Source organism: Corvus kubaryi, unplaced genomic scaffold (genome assembly GCF_017639235.1).
Source record: "Corvus kubaryi isolate FWS band 111438036 unplaced genomic scaffold, C.kubaryi_AGA036_p1.0 78, whole genome shotgun sequence".
In the NCBI taxonomy this organism is placed as follows: domain Eukaryota; kingdom Metazoa; phylum Chordata; class Aves; order Passeriformes; family Corvidae; genus Corvus; species Corvus kubaryi.
Genome location: NW_024582065.1, coordinates 9079649 through 9102351, shown reverse-complemented (window position 1 = coordinate 9102351; position 22703 = coordinate 9079649). Strand labels below are relative to the sequence as shown.

At 41.5% G+C, this 22703-nt stretch overlaps 1 protein-coding gene across 8 annotated transcripts in view; it reads left to right on the top strand.

The window, feature by feature from the left end:
* The window catches only part of LOC121676238 (spermatid perinuclear RNA binding protein), a 44436-nt gene extending 21957 nt beyond the window's left edge, over positions 1-22479 (top strand). For 3 of the 8 annotated variants that reach the window (XM_042052498.1, XM_042052492.1, XM_042052491.1), the window contains 7 exons: positions 400-599; positions 2585-2746; positions 3527-3661; positions 4196-4336; positions 4901-5024; positions 6894-6938; positions 12076-12340. In XM_042052498.1, coding sequence (XP_041908432.1) covers positions 400-599; positions 2585-2746; positions 3527-3661; positions 4196-4336; positions 4901-5024; positions 6894-6938; positions 12076-12170 — 902 coding nt within the window. In that variant the 3' untranslated portion in view covers positions 12171-12340. Of the gene's footprint in view, positions 1-399; positions 600-2584; positions 2747-3526; positions 3662-4195; positions 4337-4900; positions 5025-6893; positions 8921-9477; positions 9924-12075; positions 12341-13073 lie in introns of those variants that run through there. The other 5 variants (XM_042052495.1, XM_042052494.1, XM_042052497.1 and 2 more) reach the window with 4 other exon arrangements.
* Positions 22480-22703: the final 224 nt, after the last annotated feature.

Genomic DNA, 22703 nt, shown 5'->3' with positions numbered 1-22703 from the left:
CTGGGATCCAGTCATTCTGGGATCCAGTCATTCTGGGATCCAGTCATTCTGGGGGCTATTTCCACTGTGCTACTTGGATGCCGGTTCTGGATCTGGTTCCCCATTAGCTATAAAACTTATTACTCCCTTTAGAGCAGCCAGGAGGAATACAGCTAGCTGCAACAGAACAGTGTTAATATAAAACCGGGTCATTATAGTTGTTACCCCAAATTAGAATGGCTTATTAAAGACTTAACAGCATTATGGCTCTCCTCACCCTCTTGAGAGGTGAGGGGTGGTTTTGCTCCTTGATACAGACAGAAGGCACTGAAATGCAAACTGTTTCATTTTTCTGTTCATCTTGTTTTGTTCATTTTCCTTCCCCCTCCTTCCCCCACCCCTTCTACTATCTTGTATTAGTACTAGATAGTAAAGCAATAGATCTCATGAATGCTCTGATGAGGCTGAACCAAATCAGGCCAGGGCTTCAGTATAAGCTGCTGTCACAGTCTGGTCCAGTCCATGCCCCAGTCTTCACAATGTCTGTAGATGTTGATGGTACGACTTATGAAGCTTCAGGACCTTCTAAGAAAACAGCCAAGCTCCATGTGGCAGTGAAGGTAAGGCAGCCTGAAGTAATCTGCTAACCCAAGATCTCGGGATGGAGTATGAAATGTGGTTAGAACTAGTAATATGCAAGCTCAACATTTTTTTTTTAATTCATTAAGCTGAGCTACTTGCAGTGTGTTCTAAATGCAGCTGGGCATGGTTCAAAGAGCATCACTGGTTTTGTGCTGGTGGGGGAGAAGAACTGCCCAGGGCTCTGCAGGTCAGCTCATGTTGCAGTGGACTGAAGGTGGTGGTCAAATCCTGGATGGGAGGGGTTCAGCTGTGTTCTGTTCTACTCCTTCCTCCTGCTGGTTTGGAAATGGCATGTTGGTGGCTCCTTCTTTCTCCCCCTCCTTCTCTGTGTCCATTCCTGGCTTGTGTGCTCCTGGAAATACGGACTTCTGTCCTCAGTGTCTGAAGAGTACCTCTGTGTACTGAGTAAACCATGTAAATGATTTATCCAGTCAAATTTCCAGTAGGACACTGGTATCATTCAGAGACTGGTCAAGGTGCTATTGCTTCCTGTAGGTGCTCTACATGACAGCAGGACAGACTGGAATGCTCAACGTGAGCATCCACCAGATGTGTTGCCTGGGGACATGGCTTAGTGGTGGGCATGGCAGGGCTCGGTTAATGGACAGTTGGACTCAATGATCTTAAAGGTCTTTCCCAACTTAAATGAGTCTATGAAAGAACATCTCTTAATAGAACTGCTCTTCTGATAGGAGCAGACCCATCTGTCATTCTGTGCCTCATTTTGGTTTTGAACAAGAATTTCTTTTTTAGAATCTTCATCTGGCAACTTTCTGCTTTCCTTTGATTTCAGTTTTGAAAATCCCATTGTCCTATGTGCTTTCAAGTTCAAAGTGCCCAGAAGTATCTGAGGGCATGTGTTATTCCTCCAGGAAAAGTAGCTAGTTCTCTGCATGTGTGTCCTTCCAGACCTTCTGCCTCATTCTTTTATTCTGCCTTCCTCCCTGCAGTTTAGAAAACAACAAAAAAAAAAGCCCAAAAAACCCACTTGCCCTCAAAAACTGTGACTGCTCTGCCCTTGAACCTTCTCTGCGTCAGCCAGATCTGTGCTGGTGCCGACCCAGCTCTGTTTTCTCTAAATTTACACATCAAAACATCCGCGATTCAAGCCAAAAGGAAATGGATGCTGTGGTCGAGACTTGCTTTTTTTCCTTTATTTCCTTTCTCAGCAGATCCAGACCGTGCTTTCCCAGTCTTATAAGAGGGAATAATGTGATGATTTCACTTTCTAATCTGACCTCTTTAAAATGCAGAAGCCCTGAAAATGCAACCAGATGTGTCCCAACTGCATGGGAGCTGAGCCGGGGGTTACCCAGGCAGTTCTCAGCTTGGGGTTGGAACACAGTCATTTTTGCAGACTTTGTTCGTGGCCCTAAATTTTCAGCAGAGCTTCAGGTTCCTTTAAGTTTCCTTTGCCCTATGCATGGTAGCTCTGTGCAGCTGGGTCAGGAAGCTGGTTAAAGGGAGAGGCTGGCCTTGCTCATGGAGATGTTTTTGAAGGAACTGAGCTCCAGAAGTACCATCTTGTACAAGGCTTTAATTCTCACAAGACTGTTTGTCATGTTTGCCCCACAGTCCATCTCTTGATCTGGCCACAGACACAGAGAAGGGGGAAATCATGCATGAAACTATTTCCTTGTAAGGCCATTAAACAGTGTCTTTAATTTCTTATTTTACAGGGAATTTTTGAGATGATGAATGATGCTCATGAGTATCTTTGAGACTAAAATTCAGCTCTGTGTTGATTCCACTTTTGGAAACCCGAAATTATTTTCCCCATTGATATTGTATTCCCCACTAGCAACCATTGAAATGGTATCTCCATTTCAAGTAGGAGAAAACTAATATTCTAAGCAATCTGCCTTTTTTAAGTGTATGGTGGACTGTTGTGTTATGATCAGCCTTATATTTGTTCCTGTTCTGCTGCCTCTGTCACAGTTCATTTCATGGGGCTTTGTTGTAGGTTTTACAAGCGATGGGGTATCCAACGGGTTTTGATGCAGATGTGGAGTGTGTAAGTTCTGATGAAAAATCAGATACTGAAGGTAAAAATGAAACAACGTCTTCAATCTCAAGCAATAATAATACTGGAAATTCCACAGCCGACACCTCCGCTACCCTAGAGGTGAGGATTGCATTGAAAGTACAAGTGACGGAGAGGTTTGGGGTTTCACTTTTCATTGGGGTTTTTTTTTCTGTTCTACTTGTCAAGATGGTAAAACATAAATTTCTTCAACTGGGAGACTATTTCCAGACAGTGTGTAATCACGGATAACTCAAGCCACATGTGTTTAGTCCACTGAGAAATTTCCAGGGAAAGGGAAATGGATTATTTTCAATGGAACTGCCCTGTTTTTATCCATAGCTGAGAAAATTCTATTGCAGGTGATCTGGTGTGCTGAGATCTCAGCTCTACCTTGCTTTCCAAACAGCTACAGATATTTCTACTGAAACACGTGACTCAGGGCATGAGGATTTCTTCAGTCTGAGCTCGGTAGTGCCAGGACATAATTAGATGGAGCAGCAGAGATGTGTGCAGGGCTGGGAAGGCCAGTCTTTTGGTGTGAAAGCCTTCATTTTCAAGGAACTTGACACCATGGCCCCACCTTCAGCTTTGGATTCTCTCAGGGTTGCAATTCCAAGTGCAGCTGGCATCATGTTTAGTTTGTGCGCACACTAGACCAAGCCATGAGGACAGTAGCCCTCACCAACAGAAATAAACAGGTGTGACTTCTGTGACACCATTGTTTGTCCTCCTGCCCTTATTTAGAGACTTCCCCTTTGTGCCAGCACTGCAGGTTATGCTGCAGCCAGGGCAGTGTTACCTGGGATACAGATCTGCAGAGGTTTGTCTGCCTTTTGAAAAGAGAAAAGCTCTCAAGTAACATCCTGCATGTCTCTCTAGGTAAGAACTCAGGGTCCCATACTCACAGCAAGTGGCAAAAACCCAGTGATGGAGCTGAATGAAAAGAGAAGAGGTCTGAAGTATGAGCTCATTTCCGAGACAGGGGGAAGCCACGACAAGCGCTTCGTCATGGAGGTGAGTGGAGCACAGGTGCAACTGGTGAGGGATTACTAATGGTGCAGCAGAGTCGCTGCTGCAGCTCACATTTTTTCTATTTTGCTTTTTGCAATGCACACCTGTGGTGGTGATTTCTCAGGTTTTTATGTATCTCATTGCTGCTGTATGTATCTCATTCAGCTGGGGAAAGGAATAGCCTTTCTACTTTAGGAAAATACAGTGAGAATTAAAACTGGATTCTGACAGCTCCAAACTTCATGACAAGGAAGACTCCAGGGTATGGGCTAAATTCAGTATCCAACAGATATGCTGGTCATCTTTGAGTTGCACTTGTAGTTTCCAGAGTCCCAGTTTCTGTGACACATTGGTTCCCAGATCACCGTGGTATCCTTCAGCAGTTTCAAATCCAGAATCAATAGAAATTTGTCACACAAAACACTGAGGATGTTTTTTCCTACTGAAGTTCTTTATGGGTGGCACATCAGCTGAGTGGGTGCAGCATGGTGTTCCCATGGATCAATACTAGGCATAAACTCGTGTCTTCATTTTCAGGTAGAAGTAGATGGGCAGAAGTTCAGAGGTGCAGGCCCAAACAAGAAAGTAGCAAAAGCAAGTGCTGCATTAGCAGCACTTGAAAAACTGTTTTCTGGGCCTAATGCAGCAAATAACAAGAAAAAGAAGATTCTTCCTCAGGTAAGAATTGTCACTTGCTTTTTGGACCGTTATCCAAGCTCTGGGTTGGTTTTTGATACAGAAGGCAGCATTCTAGTAAAGTGAGGTTAACACAGGCCAGTGTTGTCATGAGATGGTTGTTTGGGGGTGAAATCCTGCCCTGGTGCAGTTATGTTGGTTCAGGAGGGTAAGGGAGATGCAAAACCAGTGCTGTAAGTTGAGGAGAGGAAGGTTGTAAGGAAGTGGGAAAGAGAGCAGGGAGGAGCAGCAGACAGAGGGTCAGAAGCCAGTGGTGTTCAGTCATGCCCAAATCCGAGGTAAATAAGGCACAGTCTGAGGGAAGGGACTGCCAGGGCTGAGCACAGGGAACGTGCTGGGCTCTGCAGGCAGTGACAGGGCCAGGGACCCGCTGTGTCCCTGTCACTCACATCCTTTGGCACAGCACTCTCCAGTCTGTGCTCAGCCAGCCTGGCACATCAGGCATGTTTACAGAGCCCTCTCAAAGGGGGTGATTTAATGCAGGTGGCCTTGTATTCCAGCAGCACTTTCACTCTCTGAACTGCTATTTTTTGTCGCTCTGGGCAGACTAAAGGGGTTGTCAATACAGCTGTTTCTGCAGCAGTCCAGGCTGTTCGAGGCAGAGGACGGGGTGCTTTAACACGAGGGGCATTTGTTGGGGCAGCTGCTGCTACTGGATACATAACACCAGGTAAGGCACCACGCTTGTAGTTGATAGTTTTGGTTTTGTCTGCTGGGGTGTTCTTTTTCATGCATGTTACTCACCTGTGCAAGTGATTTCTTTAACCATCTGAGATGAAGCAGAAGGCTTCATGGGGGTTTAAATAAATCAAAGAGCTGGAAAGCTGGCAGTGTATTCTTTATGAGTGTACAGCTTAAAGCTCTGTGTGCACAGAGCACACAGTTATGGGCATAATGGCTTTCCTGGCTTTATTATTTTATGATTTGTCTTCATAGTTCACTGCCATGGCACAATTCCCAAAACTCTCTTCCTACCTAAGAACCTTCTGGATCATGAGCTGTTCAGCATTAGGAATGCCTTTCCCAAAAATCCTTTGTGAACATGAAGTCAGCAGGCTCAAGAATCCCTGAGCTCCCAAAAACCTTCTACATTAATTCCACCTGGCAGCATCTATTAGTAGCTTCTGTGGTGGCCAGAAATAAAAGAATTTCTTTTCATACTCTGGCTGATGGGAAGTCATCATCCCCACTGCATTGTTCTGATTAGCAGAAACAGCTTTTGAAGTCCAAAGGCTTCTGGTTCGCATTTCACATTTTCACAAGAAAATGTTAATGAAATGGTCACTTTTTCCATCCTCTTACTTTTCAAAATGCACTTTCTTTGTGACTCTACAGCATGTCTGAGGTGGGTGACATGAGAAAGGAATCCAGACATAGTTTTCACTTGCTAAAACAAGCAGAGATTTGTAAGAATGAGATGCTGAAGATGCCTTAGTCAAAGTAAATCCAGTAGTAGCTTCCAAAAAATAACACTTCTAGTCCTCATGCTCCGGTTTTTAGATTACAGCATGAGCTCTAGTTACACCCTCCAGCAGCTCACACGTGCTAATAGCAAAGCCCTGTTGTTTGGGAGCCTTCCTGCCTGGCACCGTTGGCGGCATGTCATCTTCATTGTTCCTGTATGGTCATGTCATTTTAAATATTAAAACCCAGTAATTCATTTTTAATGGCTGTTAACATTGTTTTTGGAACTGTCTGCCTGAGGAGTCATTTAAGAGACACTTTAACCTGCCAGGGGCATACTTCTTGCCAGTGTGGAATTATTCCAGAAATAAGTTTGATTTCCCAGTTGCTGTAGTTAAGCTTTTATTTGCTTTGGCGTTCATAGATTATTTCTCTCCATCCCCTATTCTTCTCAGAAATCTCTTGCTTTTTGGAGTGACACCAGTAGTCTCACCAGGAAAAAAACCCTGTAAAGCCTCCATGAACTACTGACATGTAGAAACCGATGCTGCTGTTACCTGTGTTGCTTTTTCTCTCACTTCAGAGTCACACTCTGCTCTCTGGGGAAAAATGATCTGTTTATGTGGAGGTGTTCACATGTCTTCTGTGGAACTTTGTCTGTTAGAAATAGCAGAGATAGCAGAATTCACAGGAGCTTTACTGAGGGGGATGTGGCATCTGCCACAGGCATCCAGCATTCCCCTCTTTTTAAAGGAAATTTAGGAAAATGACTGTTCTCTGCATAGACTGCACTTGTGTTTTAAGAAGAACATAAGCAAATATGGGATGTCTGTGTCACGCCAACTCCATGCTCTGACAGTGCAGACTTGAGGGATTTGGTGGAAAATGCTGAGGAAATGAAATAGGGAATTTTAACTCTTTGATGCTGAGGCTTGAGGAAGTCCCTGGTAGCTTGTTCTTCAGGCCACCGCATAGGAACACTGTAGTGTTTTCAGCAATATTTGTATTTATTGGTGTGAGTTTGTTTTTGCTGTGCTCTTGCTTCAGGCACGGGGTCCGTGCCCATGTGCAGGTGTGCAAACACTGACAGGCAGTGCAGGGAATGACCCCTCTCCCTCCTCTGTTTCCCCTGCAGGCTATGGAGCACCATATGGATACAGCACAGCGGCACCAGCCTACGGTACGTACAGCCCTGTAATTAACACGGTAGAAATTATGCAGAAACTGTTGTGGCAGTCCAAATGTGACAGTCCAAGGAGAAATTCAAAGAGATTTAAGCTCTTAAACCATGACAACAACACCACTTTTATGCCATAACCTTGTGGTTCTTTTTTGGTTGGAGTAGCTTTTTGCCTCTGCTTTGCCTGGTCTGTGGAAGGACTGCTTGTTCTAATTGCCTGTTCCCTTCATACTGGAACCCAGTCAAAGTAGTTCCTTTACTTTTTACAGCCAGTCTGTGCTCCATTCAAAGACTACCGAAGGGCCTATTTCAGCATCTCTGACCCAGATTTAGCTAAATGGCATTACAGTAACATTGGTGAAATGTTTGTCCCCAAGTGCAAGTGACTTGTGGACAAAGCTCCCTTAATGCTGTCAAATCTTTGAAGTCTATGGGCAAATACCCCCACCCCCACAGGCTAAAACACCACTGCTTGGGACTCCAGGATGGGTTTTGGGTAGTTAGTACTGGTAGCAATCAGTCTGTGAGGCAGCCAGGACACAGTCATTTGCCACAATGCTTTTCACTATGAAACATGTTATATTAGGCTGGCAAAGCACTGGTTTCGTGGAGATTGTAAAATGAGCTGATAACCAGAGAGCTGTGATGGAAGGGTTTTTCTTAACTCAGCTTCTCCCTCCCGACTGGCTTGTTTTACACTGGACTAACAATGCATTCCTCTAACCGGCCCTTTTGGTTACTTTGAATGAGGTTTATGTGGCAATGGGAGCAGGGCAGTTTGGAGTCAGTGATATGTCCTGGCACACACAACGTGAGCCCACCAGGATCAGTCCCACCAGCCTCTCCTGTGGCAGGGACTGGTCACAGTCTGCTGCTCAAATGACTGGCATGTTTCAAGGCCTTGAGTTTTTCATATGGGAAACTTTTGCTTTTTAGCATTTGTAGTAAGTCTTTCCTCCCAAATCTGTCTAACTTGGGCAATACCAACTCCCCTGATGTCATTATAAAAGTTAAAAATATTTTGAAATGTTGATTACATGATTTCTCTAGAGGTATGAGCTCTAACAGGGCAAAAATGCTGCTGCTTTATGGAAAATGTTTGCTTTGCCTGACTGGGACCAGCTGGTCCAGTTCTATACTGAAAGGAGAGGTAGAATGGGCCCACAGGCTGTGCTCAGTGTGGAATTCTGCCCTCAGAATTGGAGCAAACCTCTCCAGTTTTACACCTGCTGATCGGCCCCATGCTCTGACAGAAGGGCAGCTGGCAGCAGGGCTGTCCCATGGAGTGTTGTCCTTTGTGGTGCATGGCACAAGGAACAGCAACATGTTTTCTCAGGGAAAAATGAAAGGAAATTTAGTTTGGGGTATGGATTTTTAAAAAAACCCCTTGGTTCTTTCCAAGCAACAGTCTCAGACTGTAACTAGGATTAGTGGTATTTGCATGTCTGTGTTTTTACAAGCAATGACATACTGTGATATGAAGAATCCTTTCCTTGCTGAAGGCAGGAATACAACTGTTACCAAGTTTCCTTAAAGCTTTTCTTGCTTTTTTCATTCATTCCTTCTGTTTCGTGCCTTTTTTTTTTTTTTTTTTTTCCCCTCATTGTGCCTATTTTGGGAGCTGGATCTTAAGCACTTAGCTGTGTATATGTGACATATCACTGACTTCAAAGCATTGTGGAATTGGATGCCCCCATTTTTCACATAAAGAGTTTCTGTTTCTAATGTCTTATGATTGTGATGCAAAGTTCTGGGATAATGCTTTTTGGCTGTAAGGTAAACATGTCTCTTTGCCTTTGTAAGCTGTTGCATGTTGGGAAACTTCACTTTGATCATCTGGTGCTCTGGAATACCTGCTGTTGCTGCTTTGTGATTTCTAAATGGATACATAGGTTAAATACTAGAATTTAAATAGGCAAGATTAAAAAACCAAACAAACGTTTAATTGTGCAGAAGTTTGTGAGGCCACAAGAACTCTAAAATAATAATGCAATCAGGAAGATGTCAATCTTTCCAGATTTGCTCCTCCAGCACAGGAGAGGAAGTGCAGAATAAGGAAGCAGATGCAGAATTTACTGTAGGTGCTTGATTTTTGGCTGACCTACCTGGATGCTGATCAAAACTGCTGAACAGTTTCCCTGTGAGTTGTATTTTATGCACAGCAGTGCCTGTCTAGAATATCTGCAATTGCAACTGGCCTGTGAAATTACCTCAACGTAGAACAAGCTAGTAGAGATTAATTAACATAAAGATTATGAAATAGAGCTTCAAGTCCAAATACACACTCTGCTTTTGAGAATATCACTTCCTTTAATTTTATCAAACACCAGGACAAAAATAAAGCAGACTTTAAGCTATAACCATCTGTCTGGAATAGTGCAAAGTGGTGAAGCGTTACTGTTTATGGGACTATGCACCCTGACATCACATTGACTGACTGATCTGGAAAAGGTTAATGAGAACACTACTGTAAGCTCTTATCTGACTTTCTTGGATTGCTGAACTTATTTGGAGTCCTCTCCCTTTCTTCTCTCTGTAGGTTTACCCAAGAGAATGGTTCTGTTACCAGTTATGAAATTCCCAACTTACCCTGTTCCCCACTACTCATTCTTTTAGCAAATGGCAGAAGCTAATTCCTATTGATTGAACAACACAGTACAGTACAGAATGTTAGAAGAAAAAAAGCCTTTTTATCCTGTTTTCTTTGAACACATACTTGAGCAAAGTCATTTGTAAAGAAACATCTTTTTCCTACTTTTTGATTTTAACAAAATGCAAATTTAGTTCTCTAAAACTTGAAAAAAATGTTCTGTGAAATGTTACCTCATTTTCAAATAACTTATACCAGCCTTCTGTTATAGGGAAGAACTAGAAGCTTAAATCTTACGTTTTAAATGAAGTATCCGATTATGTAAAATTAAATTTGTGAAGGATGTATAGAATATAAAACACTGATCACAAATAAACTGTTTTGTTGTAACACAAGAGTACTGCCTGTTTCCTAATGCAGTCACACAGACTCAGTTAATGACCTGTATTTGCTGTAGGGTTATTAAATGCAGGGCATAGTTATTTAAAAAACAAAAATAAAAATTAAAAAAAACCCAAACCACACGATAGAAACTTTACAGTTAACATTTAACTTTGTAAATACTATGGTGTGTAATAAACTTAGTAAAATATGGGTTAAAATATTGTTTTATCTTATTTTTTATAGTTAAGCATCAGTACCTGAGTTTCCTTATAGATCAGCATATTGTAACTGTGATTTTAGACACAGTCTTAATTATCCAAGAAGACTTTTCACTCATACACAAAATGCTGAAAAACAAATGAAACAAAGGGAATTAGTCTGTCTCTGTATAAGGCTGCATTCTGTGAAACAAGTATTAAACAGAGGAAGTTCCCACAGAAGGATGCAATTCCAGGGATACACCTTCCACCCGTATTGCCCAGAGAAAGGACAACAATAATGTTACATCAGGTTCTTTAGAGCTCAAAAGCTACACATTTTCCTTTCTTTTCTGTTTTTACAAAAAAAAAAAGAGAAAAAAAAAGAAAAAAATAATCCACTTGTTCTTGTGGCCTTCTTCACTTTTAAGATTGTCTGCCCACCCTTGATTTTCCATCCACCATTTCTACAGAAAGCATTTTAGTTGTCAATTGTGTATTAAACCAAAGGTTCTCCTTTCCCCCCTTACATTTATAAGAATCTAAAGCAGCAACAAGGTCCCCATGAAAACTTGCTATTTAATTGTCCCAGTTCTTGTTGAGTGCTGCTGTGAAAAGTGACACACTTCAGCCATAGGCCAGTACTTTTTTAAGAGTTGGTGCTCAAACCCAGAGTCCTCTTTTTGATGACGAGTGTGTGCACCTGTCTGAAATTCCATGACAGGCCCCAGCTCCACGATTGGAGTCTCCATGGATTGTGGACTGCTGTGGGCTCTAATGAGGGATTCCAGTGGTCTTTATTAAGGTATCACCCCACAAATAAGCAGCATTGTTGGTTGCACTCTCTCCTCAGCCCTCACCCATTGCTTTTCCACAGGCTGGCTTTAGTTCCTGCTCTTCCAAAGATTTGCCTTTATCCCCTGTTCTCTAACAGACTCTGCTGCTGAGGCAAGGGGAGCTTTATCTGCGTTGAGGGTGTTTTAAGACTGGTGCTTAAAGCAACATAAAGTTCCTCCTCCCCACAGCCCCCTTAGAGGGAGAGAAATACTAGAAAAGCTGAATAAGGGGTGGCTTATAGAACAAGCTGCTTACCCTGGAATTAACTGCAGCTGTTATTCTTAAGCTAAGTGTTTGTGCTTAGGAATGTGTTTACATTTCCATGGTTCTCCTTCTGCCGTAGCTCTCGCTTCCGTTTGGTGTCGGTGGTACTTTAATAAAACGTAGATGATTGCCCAGGAGGGTGAGCCTGGTGTCACCCATGGAACACAGAGCAGGGGCCAGGGATGGAGCCAAATTGAGAGGTGCTCAGAAATCACTGATCTGTTTTGCTGGCCTATGGATGAAAGGAAGCCATCACGGAGCAGAAAAAGCATGGCTGATCAGAGCCCACTTTTGTTAATCAAATATTCATTAAAGGAATCTTTCTTCCGCACACATTTTTTTTCCCCCTCTTTTGGAGTTCCCCTGATTGGCAACTGTTTGTAGTTTTCTTTTTTTTTCCTGAATCCCCAGCTTTGTAAAATTCCAAACAAAATATTCTGTGAACCAATTGTATTCAATGAACATTTGTAAGCCAAAAACTTGTTCTTATTTCAAAGACAAGAAGGGCGCTATGCTCTTTTCCAACATGATGGCAGTCATTTCAGATGATTTATAGAAGTCATTTTTTATTTTTTGTCATTTGTTGGGAGTTACTAACCACATTGTAAACTTGCCCCCTTGCTGCATATTTTACATTTCTCTGCTTTACTGAAAATATGAATGAGCTGTCAGTTCTTTGTTTAGAAAGTGGTAACCTTGGAAGTGTTAGATGTTTCAATACCTTCAAAGAATTCAAAGTGCCCATTTTACAATGAAAATTCCACTTGCAGCTGAAAGAGCAGAGAAATTTAAATGAAGCTTTAGCTTCAGCCAGTCTCAGAAATTAACGTGAGGTTTTTGCTTCTCTGCTCTTCTCCCACTGTAGGTGGTTTTTTCATTGACAGTCCCTATTGCCAGCCTCTCAGCATCGCACCTTTTATTATTCACTTGGGCCCTCAAGATTTCTTCTCTGACTTCTAGAACCATCAGGTTGTGTGGCTCCAAATGGCATTTTGTACATGTCTTAAAAGCAAGAAAAACGTGGCTCGTTTTGAGGTTTCTCAACTTCAGACATGGAACCTGAGCTTTTTTCCTTTTTTTTTTTTTAGGAGTTTTTCTCACTTCTTGAACTTTGCTCCATGTAATGAAAAGCAATACTTAGTCCAAGCCACAGTCCTCTCTTTGGGTACATAGCAATAGATGTGTATATACTCCTGGTTATTTCTTTACACTAGAAGGGGAAGGACTGGTGTGTTGAGGGGGGAAATCCAAACACCAAACCAAGGCACAACCCGGGTCGAGTGCTGCTTCAAGCAGTGAAATCTGCCTTTACTTTCACTACTGAAGTCCTTCAGAATTTTAATACTATGCTGTATTTGCATGTTTCCTATAAAAGTTGCTACAGAGCCGTGCAATGGTCACTCCCGAAGCAGCAGTGCTTTGTACCATTGTGCATGTCAGCAGACATGAAATGTAGCAAAATGGCAGAAGAAAAAAAATAGCATATTTTTTCCAAAATGTAACTGAATGATGTATTCTCTCTCTCTCTTCCCCACATCACTGATATGAGGCACAAAAATGTAGGCCTGAACTTGAAAATCAAGTGGATTGCTTTTGTGTCTCTTAAAATCATCACCAAATGATAAGAAAACACAGTATTTGGGAAATATCCAGCTCAAAATACTTTGCTGCTCTAAATTTACTGAGTTTTTTCCCTCTTGAATATTTGTATGTTGATATTTTGAGATTGTCAATCAGCAATAACTGAAAGGTGAATGTTTTTTTAAATGGTATTGGAACATCTATATGTTGCAGCTTAAGACTTCTAAGCAGTTTTCAGCAGGTTAATTCCACTTTATTCTCATTCTCTCCGGACCTTCATAGCCATATGCACTTGTATAAAATAAGCAGAAATGTAGTGACTGTAAGCTGAGATCGTGATATAAAAGGTAAGAGATTTTATTTTCAGCTTAAAGAATATTTTTATTGCTTTTTTTCTAAAAATCTCATATACCTGTGACAATCTTGTATATGGCACGTTTTTATTATGTCTTGTTAACTCAAGTGTTTAAAGAGGTCTGAATCCCAAGTTTGTGTTTCTCAAGGCCAATTCAAATACTCCAGTTTCAGTTAAAAAAGAAAATATCACCTAACACTTAAGAAATTGTTTGGTTTTATCAACAGACTGTTCTCCTTCAAATATTTTTCATCTGTGTAGCATAAAAAGCTAAGTTGATAACTGCTGTGTCAGGCACTGCATTCCTTGCATCCCTGTGGATACACTTGGGTAGGTACCAAAGCCAGGCCATGGCCTGCTCTGAATGCCACACCTTGGTTCTGGCTATGTGGGATGGGTAACACTAATAACGAGAGAAATTATTTCCCTAAACTATTAAAGCTAAACTCCAAACGAGGAATGAGCAACTTTGATGATATAGCAGTTAAAATCTGCAGAGATCAAATTACATTAGGCCAGATTAATTCAGGAAGCAGCCAGGTTTGCTTCCCTCCTGTGGGTGCAGTGCAGGACAGGAGGGCAGGCAGGCAGGGATTTATCTCTGCGTGAATCATTTGCTTAGCTGTGGTTTTCTACAGCTGGAAATTAGGATACAGCCATCCATAAATAATTGTTTTCAGTTCTGTAGTAAATGTTTTAGCGATATTTTACTTAAATTAAAATGGGTTTGGATTATGACCTATTGGTGCACATGATATGTGTAGTTTTAAAATACTATTTTTTTATTTGTCTTTTAAACCTTGCGTTATGCAAAGTTGCATAGTACAGTACTCCAGAAGTGCAGTACTTGCAGTACTTGAAGTTGCTGGAAACAACTCTTTTTATATAAAAATAGTTAAAAAACAAAAAAGCAAAAGGGAGCAAGCTGATGATGATGTATTAGCATTTTAGGGTCTCAATTCAGAGATGAAAACATGAACAACCCCTAACTGGTAACAGTTGACACTGGTGTCAAGCAGAAAACCACTTGGTACAGAATATGTAGTGGTGTATCAAGCCCAAGGTCTGCATCAAAATATTAACAGCAAATATAAACCATATTTGATTTTAATATTGAATCATCAAATTCACTAAGTAACTGCATGTACAGGTTATCCATTCTTTAGGATATTTCTGGATATAATTCATAGGCTGGTAAGAGAAAAAGAGTTGTTCAATAGTGTCAGCTTTGCTCCTGTGAGCAGGAACTTGCCCCTGGGAAATGAACTGAGGAACTGTTCCAGGGGCTGGCCCTGGAAGCACATAATCCTTCCATGATATTTGCAGGACAACTGATGAGCAATCAGAAGGTCCTTGCTGTTCAGGGGGCAGGTTTCCATCTGCTGTTATCTTCAAGGTGCAAACTCAGGGCTGGATCTGCAGCTCACCTACAGTTCAGTCCTTTTTTGAGCCTGGCAGGCCCAGCAGTGCTGATCCTGGAGCAGCAGGCTGCTCTGCTCCTTCAGATTGGATTTTATATGCATTAAGGTGCATTATAATGAACTTCTCCTGAATATTACTTTCCTAAGCTTAACTGCTGTCAGCCTGACAAGCGCTGTCCACATCAAGGACTGCTAAAAAACATCTTGCTGACTCTCATTTGATCTGCTTCTTTGTGGACTGTGCTTGGCAGCTTAATCCATCTGTATTTCTTTCCATCAGAATTGCTTTAACTGTGAATTTCGGTATTTTTCTGTCATCGCTCTTTTAACTCTTAAAATCCTAAGCTTTCCACTCTCCTGCTGTTTTTTTTAAATTCTCAACTTCGTTGGATCTTTTTTCTCTAGATTTGTCTAATACCCTGCTGTTTGTAATGCAGTATAGCATTGCAGTACTTATGTGTGAGATGGCCCCTTGCCTTTACTGCTTCCCTTTTCAGTACGAGAGAACCATTTTCCGTACTTAAGACTCCTAAATCCTGGGTTCTGCAGCCACTTGGAATCAGAGGTAAGACCCTAAGGTACAAAATTGCCTGGAAACCCCTCTCATTGATGTGGAACTTGAGCAAAATAGCCCCATGTATTGAAGGGTCACAGAGTAGGCTCTGAAGTGCCTGATGTACTGGTGTTTGAGAGAGCAGCCAATTCTATCAGTAGGTTTTAGCCTAGTATCAGGCTATTATCTGATGAGTAATTTGGGTAACATCTGCTTCATCAATGTTGTGGCAAGCACTGTTTTGCTAAGGCAGAACTAGAAACTCATTTCTTCTGCATAATACTTGTAGGTTTCCTTTTAAAAGCCTCCTCACAGGAGCTTGGTCTGAATTGCCTTTTCTGTGAGGTTGGAGGTCTGTGTTACGGCTGAGCTTTGTATTTCTGCATGTACCCAAGAGCCAAACATGTAAACCTGGTTCTGTATGCTCTGTGCAGCTGCCAGTAGTGTTACCAATTCTGTAGTATCTTTTCCGTGAAGTAGAAATGGTATTTTACAGTTTGAATTTCTGGTTCATGGAAAGAATTCTGAAAAAGTTCCTTTCAATTAGTACATCTATAAATAGGAGACATGGGAAAGTCTCTGCCTATACACTACCCACCTTAATGCTAGTTTTAGCTAACCAGATGATCATGTGTATTTTGGGAGATGGTGTCTGGCACTTAAAGGATTAAAAGCCAGAGATTTACAATAAAGAATTGACCTGTTTAATGTGTTCTCTATACTGGAAATGAATGGCATTACCATTGACTTTGGAATAACATCTGTGAGCTTTAGGGGTCTGCTTCAGTCCTACTTTGCCAGCCACATGAGATTCCTCCAGGCATGCTCTACCTAGAGAAGGGTTTAGAGTAACCAGGCTGGTTTGGAGGGCTTGGCTAGCTCAAAGCATGATATACGGTGCTTCCTGCCATCGTGTTCTCTCTCTGCCAGTGCTTGCTGTCTTCCTTAAGCACATATTCAGGAGCTGGAACACCGTGACCTTATTCCTGGGCGTTACGCCAGTTGGATGGAGGGAGGCCAGCCTATGCTCCTGAAGGGAATGTGTAACACGAGGCCTCGGTTGCCCAAGCAATTTCTGTTGGACACAGTGCATAATCCAACCCTCACAAAGGCAATTTAGTACCTGGGTAGGTGGTTCCTAATCTGTCTAATTTGCTGTCGTGTAGCCAGTGTGAGCTAATTAGATGATTCGGCAATTGTCATGGCTCCTCACTTAATGTGCTGTAAATGCTGCTGCCACGATTTTCACTGCTAATACCTTTGCTTCTGTGAATTCTGTCCTCCTGCCCTGCCTTTTCTGATCATCTTCTAGTATCCCAGTAAGTAACTGATTCTCTCAAATTATGAAATTGTTACATATAAGTGTCTAAATTCTTAAAAACTTTTAATCAGACTGTGAAGCGCTTCAGAGAAACTAGTTTTCCTACAAATATTTCAACTTATTCATATGCCAGAGGACTATTTCTACTCATTAACAAAGATCTGAAAACTGCTCCAGTATCTCTGATCTCTGGAGACAAGGATTCTTTCTTTGAAAACACTTGCCTTCTGGTAGGAAAAAAAGATTTAAAGTGTGTCTTAATAAAAGACTGTACCCTCAAGCCCCTGAAAGAACTTAATTGGGGAAAAGTGCACAAATCTAAAATTATTTGAGGCTTTTGCTTTCATTGAGCTATTGAGAATAATTTCCCTGACAACAAGTTCCTCAGATTATTAGGATGTAGAAAATGCAGGAGGAGGGGCACGAAGATTTTTCAAGTAGTCTAGGAAAAAAATGTCCTGTTTGTTGGCTGTTCAGCTATGGGACATCATTCCCTTGTCACTTCTTTATCTCCAAGACAGCAATAAATGTGAGCAGCTTTAACATACCATCTCTGATCCAGTCCCGGGAATGTCCCTTGGAGAGTGAGCCTGGCAGTCCCTGTCTTTTCTGCCACCAACTCCCTGAAATAAAGTTCCTTGCTTCATTTGTACTTATGCATCTGTACTTCTGAGCCAGTCTAGAGGTGGGATTGCTGAATATCCCTCCAGATCGGTATAAACAAGACAGTATTTCAGTCTTTACTCAGACAAAATTGCAAGTTTCCTTCTGCCTCTTGTGCTTGGTGTGCCAAGATATGCTCACTTGGTATTAGAACTTCTTGCCTTTAGCTAAATTCTCTCTAAGACAGTTGCCTGTTACTTAATGAAGGGAAAACTATGTCTCAGCCTCACTGAGTTCCAAGTCACAAAGCAGCTTACAAAAACAGCTCCTGTTTCCGGTGGCTCTGGGAAACAGCACAGGAGCTCTGCTGCTGTGGATTCCTTTGGATACATGATGAGATGTGTATACGTGAAATTCAGATTGTTGTTCTCAGTCATGAAGCTGACTAAGACCTCCCATCTCTGGCATCAAAAGAATGAAAATGAGCTCTGTGCTGTGCACACTGAGGAGCTCTGTTAGGAATGGCTGTTCTGTCTCAAAATACAGTAACTCAGCTCAAATGTTCAGCACACAGACCCTCTTGGGCTTCCTGCTGAATAACCCAGTGAAAAATGAGATATTTTATTGACTTGTTTAAAGCAAAGCAAAGAGACAGTGCAGCTGAATCCACTGTCTTAGTACAGGAGACAGCTTGTCTAACAGCTCGTTGGTTTCATTCCACTGGAAGTGGAAATTCTGCCGAAGTCATTTTAGAGCACTTCACCAGAGAAACCCAGCACTGAAGTCCTGTGCCTATGGACCACGGCAGCAGTTTCACATGCACTTTCTTTTGAACATAAACCATTTAAGTTAGTGGTTAAGTATTTGGCATTAAAAGAATTGTCATCACTAAACTGTTTTATTACTTAACCCCAGAGTTATGTCTCCTTAGCTTTATTTGTGTCATCTGAATCCATACCTATTTATGTCCAGGTATTCTGGTCCTTCCTTTTTCTGCTCATAGAAATGGGACTGATTCGCTTGTTGTTTGTAACTGATATGTGACGTAATACAAAAGCACAAGTAGGACACATCTGCCTGTTCCTCTGTCTACTGCTCTCTGGGGTTTCCCAGGAGAAACGGGGCTCTTCCTGCCAGACCTGTCTGATGCTGTGTAGGCAAGGCAGTGCTTTACTGTGAGTTAGGTAAGAGTAAAGTTCATCAGACAGTAAGGTTTAAATTCAGTAAAGTGGGTTTTTTTCTCCAGTTCCTGAGATTGCATGAAACATTCAGACAACATTGTTTACCTATGAGGAGTATTTATGAGGAGCTGAATGTCCAAAAGTGGTGTGTGGAGATGTGCAGTTCTAAAGCATATCTCTTATTTTGGATGTTGTTTTATCTTGTATTTGGTGCCTTAACTCTACAATTTAAGGTCATATATACTGTACCACAGGTAGTTTAGTAGTTAAGTGTACTTGAAAAGAACCCATCAAGCCTAGTCTATAGAGACACTTGTACAGACTGAAGCCTTCTCAGGGGGAGAGTACTCTTCCTTATTTAATTAAAAATCCACCAGTAAGTGAGAGTTGTAAGAATGTAAAGAGCATATAAAAATTTTAACTGTAGAGACTGAATTTATCTGAGACTGAATTTATCTAATTTCTAACTTCAAAAGTTTGGGGCAGTAAGATAATTAAAGCTGCAGTCTCTTCTATGCTGTGTAAGTAAACAACTTCAAAATGTTTTCTCACCAGCCAGAACTACATGTTTGTGAAAACCTCTGGACTGTTATCTCTAGTAGAACAAATAACAATTTTAGAAGGCATTAATTGAATGTAACTGGCTATCCTTCATTGGTTAATATAAGAGAGTTAGAATGAGTAAGAGCTGCAGTTAATTTTTAATTAATTAAACTAAAGCCTCATTCATACCTCTTACCAGGATCTAGCAGCACCAGTTGTCTTATGCTGCTTTGCAGTTCATGAGGTGTAGTGCAGCATCAGCTTGAACAGATTTCTGAACGCGTCTAATCCTGGTAGAATGCACTGAGGGGAGAGAGAGAGAAAAGGTAACAATGGAAGTAGAATGTCCTTCTCCAGTTTTAGAGGTAGAGCACCATGGATAGGAAGTTGGAGGGAAAGTTGCACTGCCTTTTCGAAGTCCATTAAGAGAGTCTGTGGTAAAACCAGGAGGTTTATGTGTGCTGGGAAAAGCCAGCAGCCTTGTGTACTATGAGCAGGGGGAGATGGAATTGCTTCTCCAATAGTTAGTGAGAAATTAGGTAAGAGGTTTAAGGTAGCCATACTGCAGGCTAAAAGCTGCTAATGATGTTGCTACAGGAGATTAATTTCTTTTTTGTGTTCAGTAAACAAGTCCAGGATTGCAGGTTTTCCAGAGGAGGAACGTGAGAAATCCAATGGCCAAATTTGTTTCCTGATGCAGCCCTACCCAAAACTGGGAGACAGTTCCAGGTGGTAGACAGAGCATGCAAAAGAATTTTGGGAGGGAAAGGAATAATAGTAATTTCCTCAGAAGGAATACTAGTTAGTTATTTCTGCAATGCCCACAGTATTCTAGACAAGCTGCCTTTACACAGAGGAGCATGGCAACAAGGGGAAGTAGATACTGCTCCCACAATGACCTGTGTAATGTACACATTTCAGGTCACCAATATTGGTGTAACTCGTTATGACAAAGTAGGTTCATCTTACCAGCGAAGTGTATTTTGACATTCTATCCACTTCTATTTTTTAAGCAAAAGGGGAGTTAATCATAGCACTCATCTGTTTCAAGGGAGTAGAGCAGAAGGTAAGTTTTAACTTCATACTTCAAAGCTGCTATGAATAGATTAACAGTATTCCATGGAAACAACCTGATGTACATCTTTATTTTCTTTGAGCTTCATTTCTGTATTCTTGCAAAAGCACAAGCTTGCATAAGCGTAATCAATAAAAAGTTACTCAGGGTACTGCATCATCTCAGCAGTGGACACTAACTGCATCTTAAGTCAACAGGCACACATAAATCAAGCTTAATTAAGAGGAACAGGACATCTTGGCAAGTTTAGCTTTACTGCTGGCACTGCTACAATTTAATGATCTATGCATACCGAAATGTGTGTATTGTTGCACTCCCAACAGAATGTGAGTCCTGTAAGGGTGTCCTGTAAAGTAACAAAGTCAGGGTAGGAGAGACAGTATTTATTCTTCTGTCATTATTTTCACAAAGAACTGTTTCTAAGCAGATGGAAGGTCATTCTGCTCAAAGGAGAATAATGATGGGCTAGAGAACGGCATTCAGAGCAGTACAGCTTTTGAAAAGTTAGTGATCCTAAGAATTTTAAAAATTCTGATTTGCAGTACAGATTCTTTCCTGTGTTTTTAAATTCATATCACTGTTTCCCTGCTCAAAATAACACGATAAAGACAGTGCAGTTTTCTAATAACATCTATTGTATGGAAATATGCATACACTGGAAGAAAAGGGAGGCTGTACTGCAGAGAGCATATTCAACTACAGAGCCATTCTCTGGGCAATGCTGAATAATTTAGGAGTGGGTAACCATGACTTCAGGGACAACATGACACAGAGCAGATGGTTGAAAAAATCACAGAAAAAAGCATCTAAGCTTTGTCCAGTCATACATTTATTCCTCCCTGCAGAAGGGGACAGGTACATTCATACATGCATAATGAATTATCTGTCAGGCACTGCAGAGGTCCTTAAGGACAAATGTTTTGGAACCAGTCTTCTTTTGGACAGAAAAAGGAGGAAGTTGACTCTGTCTTCCAGTTCCAAGGTGCAGTGTCTTATTTCTCATCCTAACCCTAAGTCAATATTTATTGATCAAACTGACTAAGCTTTTTAGGCCGACCAGCTCTCTACGAAGCAATTCTGTTCTCTTGAGCCTCTGCAGGGGCCAGTAACTGGTGCTTAACTACTGCTTCTGCTCCGGAATGTCACCCGTCCTCCAGCTGCCCCAGAGCCAGGCTGGGACACTTGCACTTCTCAGAGAGCAACACTGCTGGGGGTGGGGCTCTCCAAAGCACTGAAGTACTACAGCAGAGCAAGTCCCAGTGGGCTGTATGCTTTTTAAAGTCCTGTCCAGTTCTTAGTGACAAAGTTGAGCATGAAACCTGTACTGCCACATGTACCAGCCCCTTGCTGAGAAGAGCATTGATGGCAAGCAGTTTCAGAAGTGGAGATTTTGAGGAAAGGCTGGTGTTTTCCAAGGCCAACTCATAGGCTTTTTTTAAATGGTTGAATTTCCACCCACCAAAAATCACCATCAGTCCAATCAATTTAAATTGCTGCTAATTTGGGCTGAAATAACACCTTTGTGTAACCCAAACCACATCCATCCATGCGTCTAAAGAATTCCTAAGCAAAGACTCCTCAGGAGGGAGAGCCCTTCTGATAGGAAATCTGGCAGTGCAGTATGATGTGACTTTTCTGATGATAATTACCTCTCCAAGATAAGGAAAAGACAGAGGCAGTGCTTTGGGGCAGTGTTTCATGCTCAGCAAATTAGTAGAGGGAAGGAACGCAATTCTATAAATCACTTGTACTGTATTTGTTTCTAGACTTGAATGAATTTCACTCTTCCTTTGTGAGTCAGCATATTAAATGTTAAAGAAAAGGTCTATTTTTCTAAATCTCTTTCACCAATAGAGGTCTGACCTGCAGCCAAGAGATGGATTTATTTATCCACAGAGGATGGAGTGTTTATTTTTAAACTAAGATTGGATATGGCATTGAATAAAAAGAAGTATGACCTTTAAACTATCTAAACCTTAAATACTATGAACGAATTCCACAAATGAGTAATATGGTGGACAATTCCATCTTTCTTTGCAATAAATCTCTCTCAAAAGAAGTTACCCAGAATTAAACTTCCAAATGAAGTACAAGAGATCCTTGTGGTCTAATTACAGACTACTTTCAAAATACTTCAGTTTTCTCCCAATTTGTAATCAGTAGAGAACAATGATGACTGAACTATTCCCAACTATAAATAAACCAATTTCAAATAAAGTAATTTGGCAACAACCATGGCTATTTATAGCACTAAAAATGTAATTTGAACATTTCGAATTTTCTTAATTTGGTAGCAGTTGAGTGGGAAGAAAAATAACTGCACAGTGAATTTTAAATTGAGCTCTATCTGCTCACTAGCCAAAAAAGCCTGCAAATGTAAAGGGAACGCTCTTTGTACCTTCAGTTGCTTCCTCCCGTGCTGCTGTACCCTGTACACTTGGCTTCATTTGGCTTCTGTGCTGTGGTTTGTATGCCAGCCACTGTTACTGACTGTACACAACACGATCTGCACTGTAATCTCGGGTCATTTCCACTGGTTGTAACCCAATGCTACAGACTTCTCTGTATATAAAACCGGAACCATGTCCCATTTGCTTCCAATAGCTCCAATAAAGACTTATCTCTGTAAACAGGAATTATGGCCTAGTGATTGTTGGGGGGGGCGTTCGTTAACAGTGAGCAAACTGCTTTCAGGGGGTTTCTGAAGCCTGGGAAGCCAAACCACAGAGGTCCATTCTGCCTGAGTCAGGTAACTCGCTCAGCAGAAAGGAGAGACAGGCTTCCGATGGCTGCAGTGTTAGCAGAGATGACTTGGAGATGCAAACATAAAGCACGTTTATGGTGGAACAAGCAGAATGCA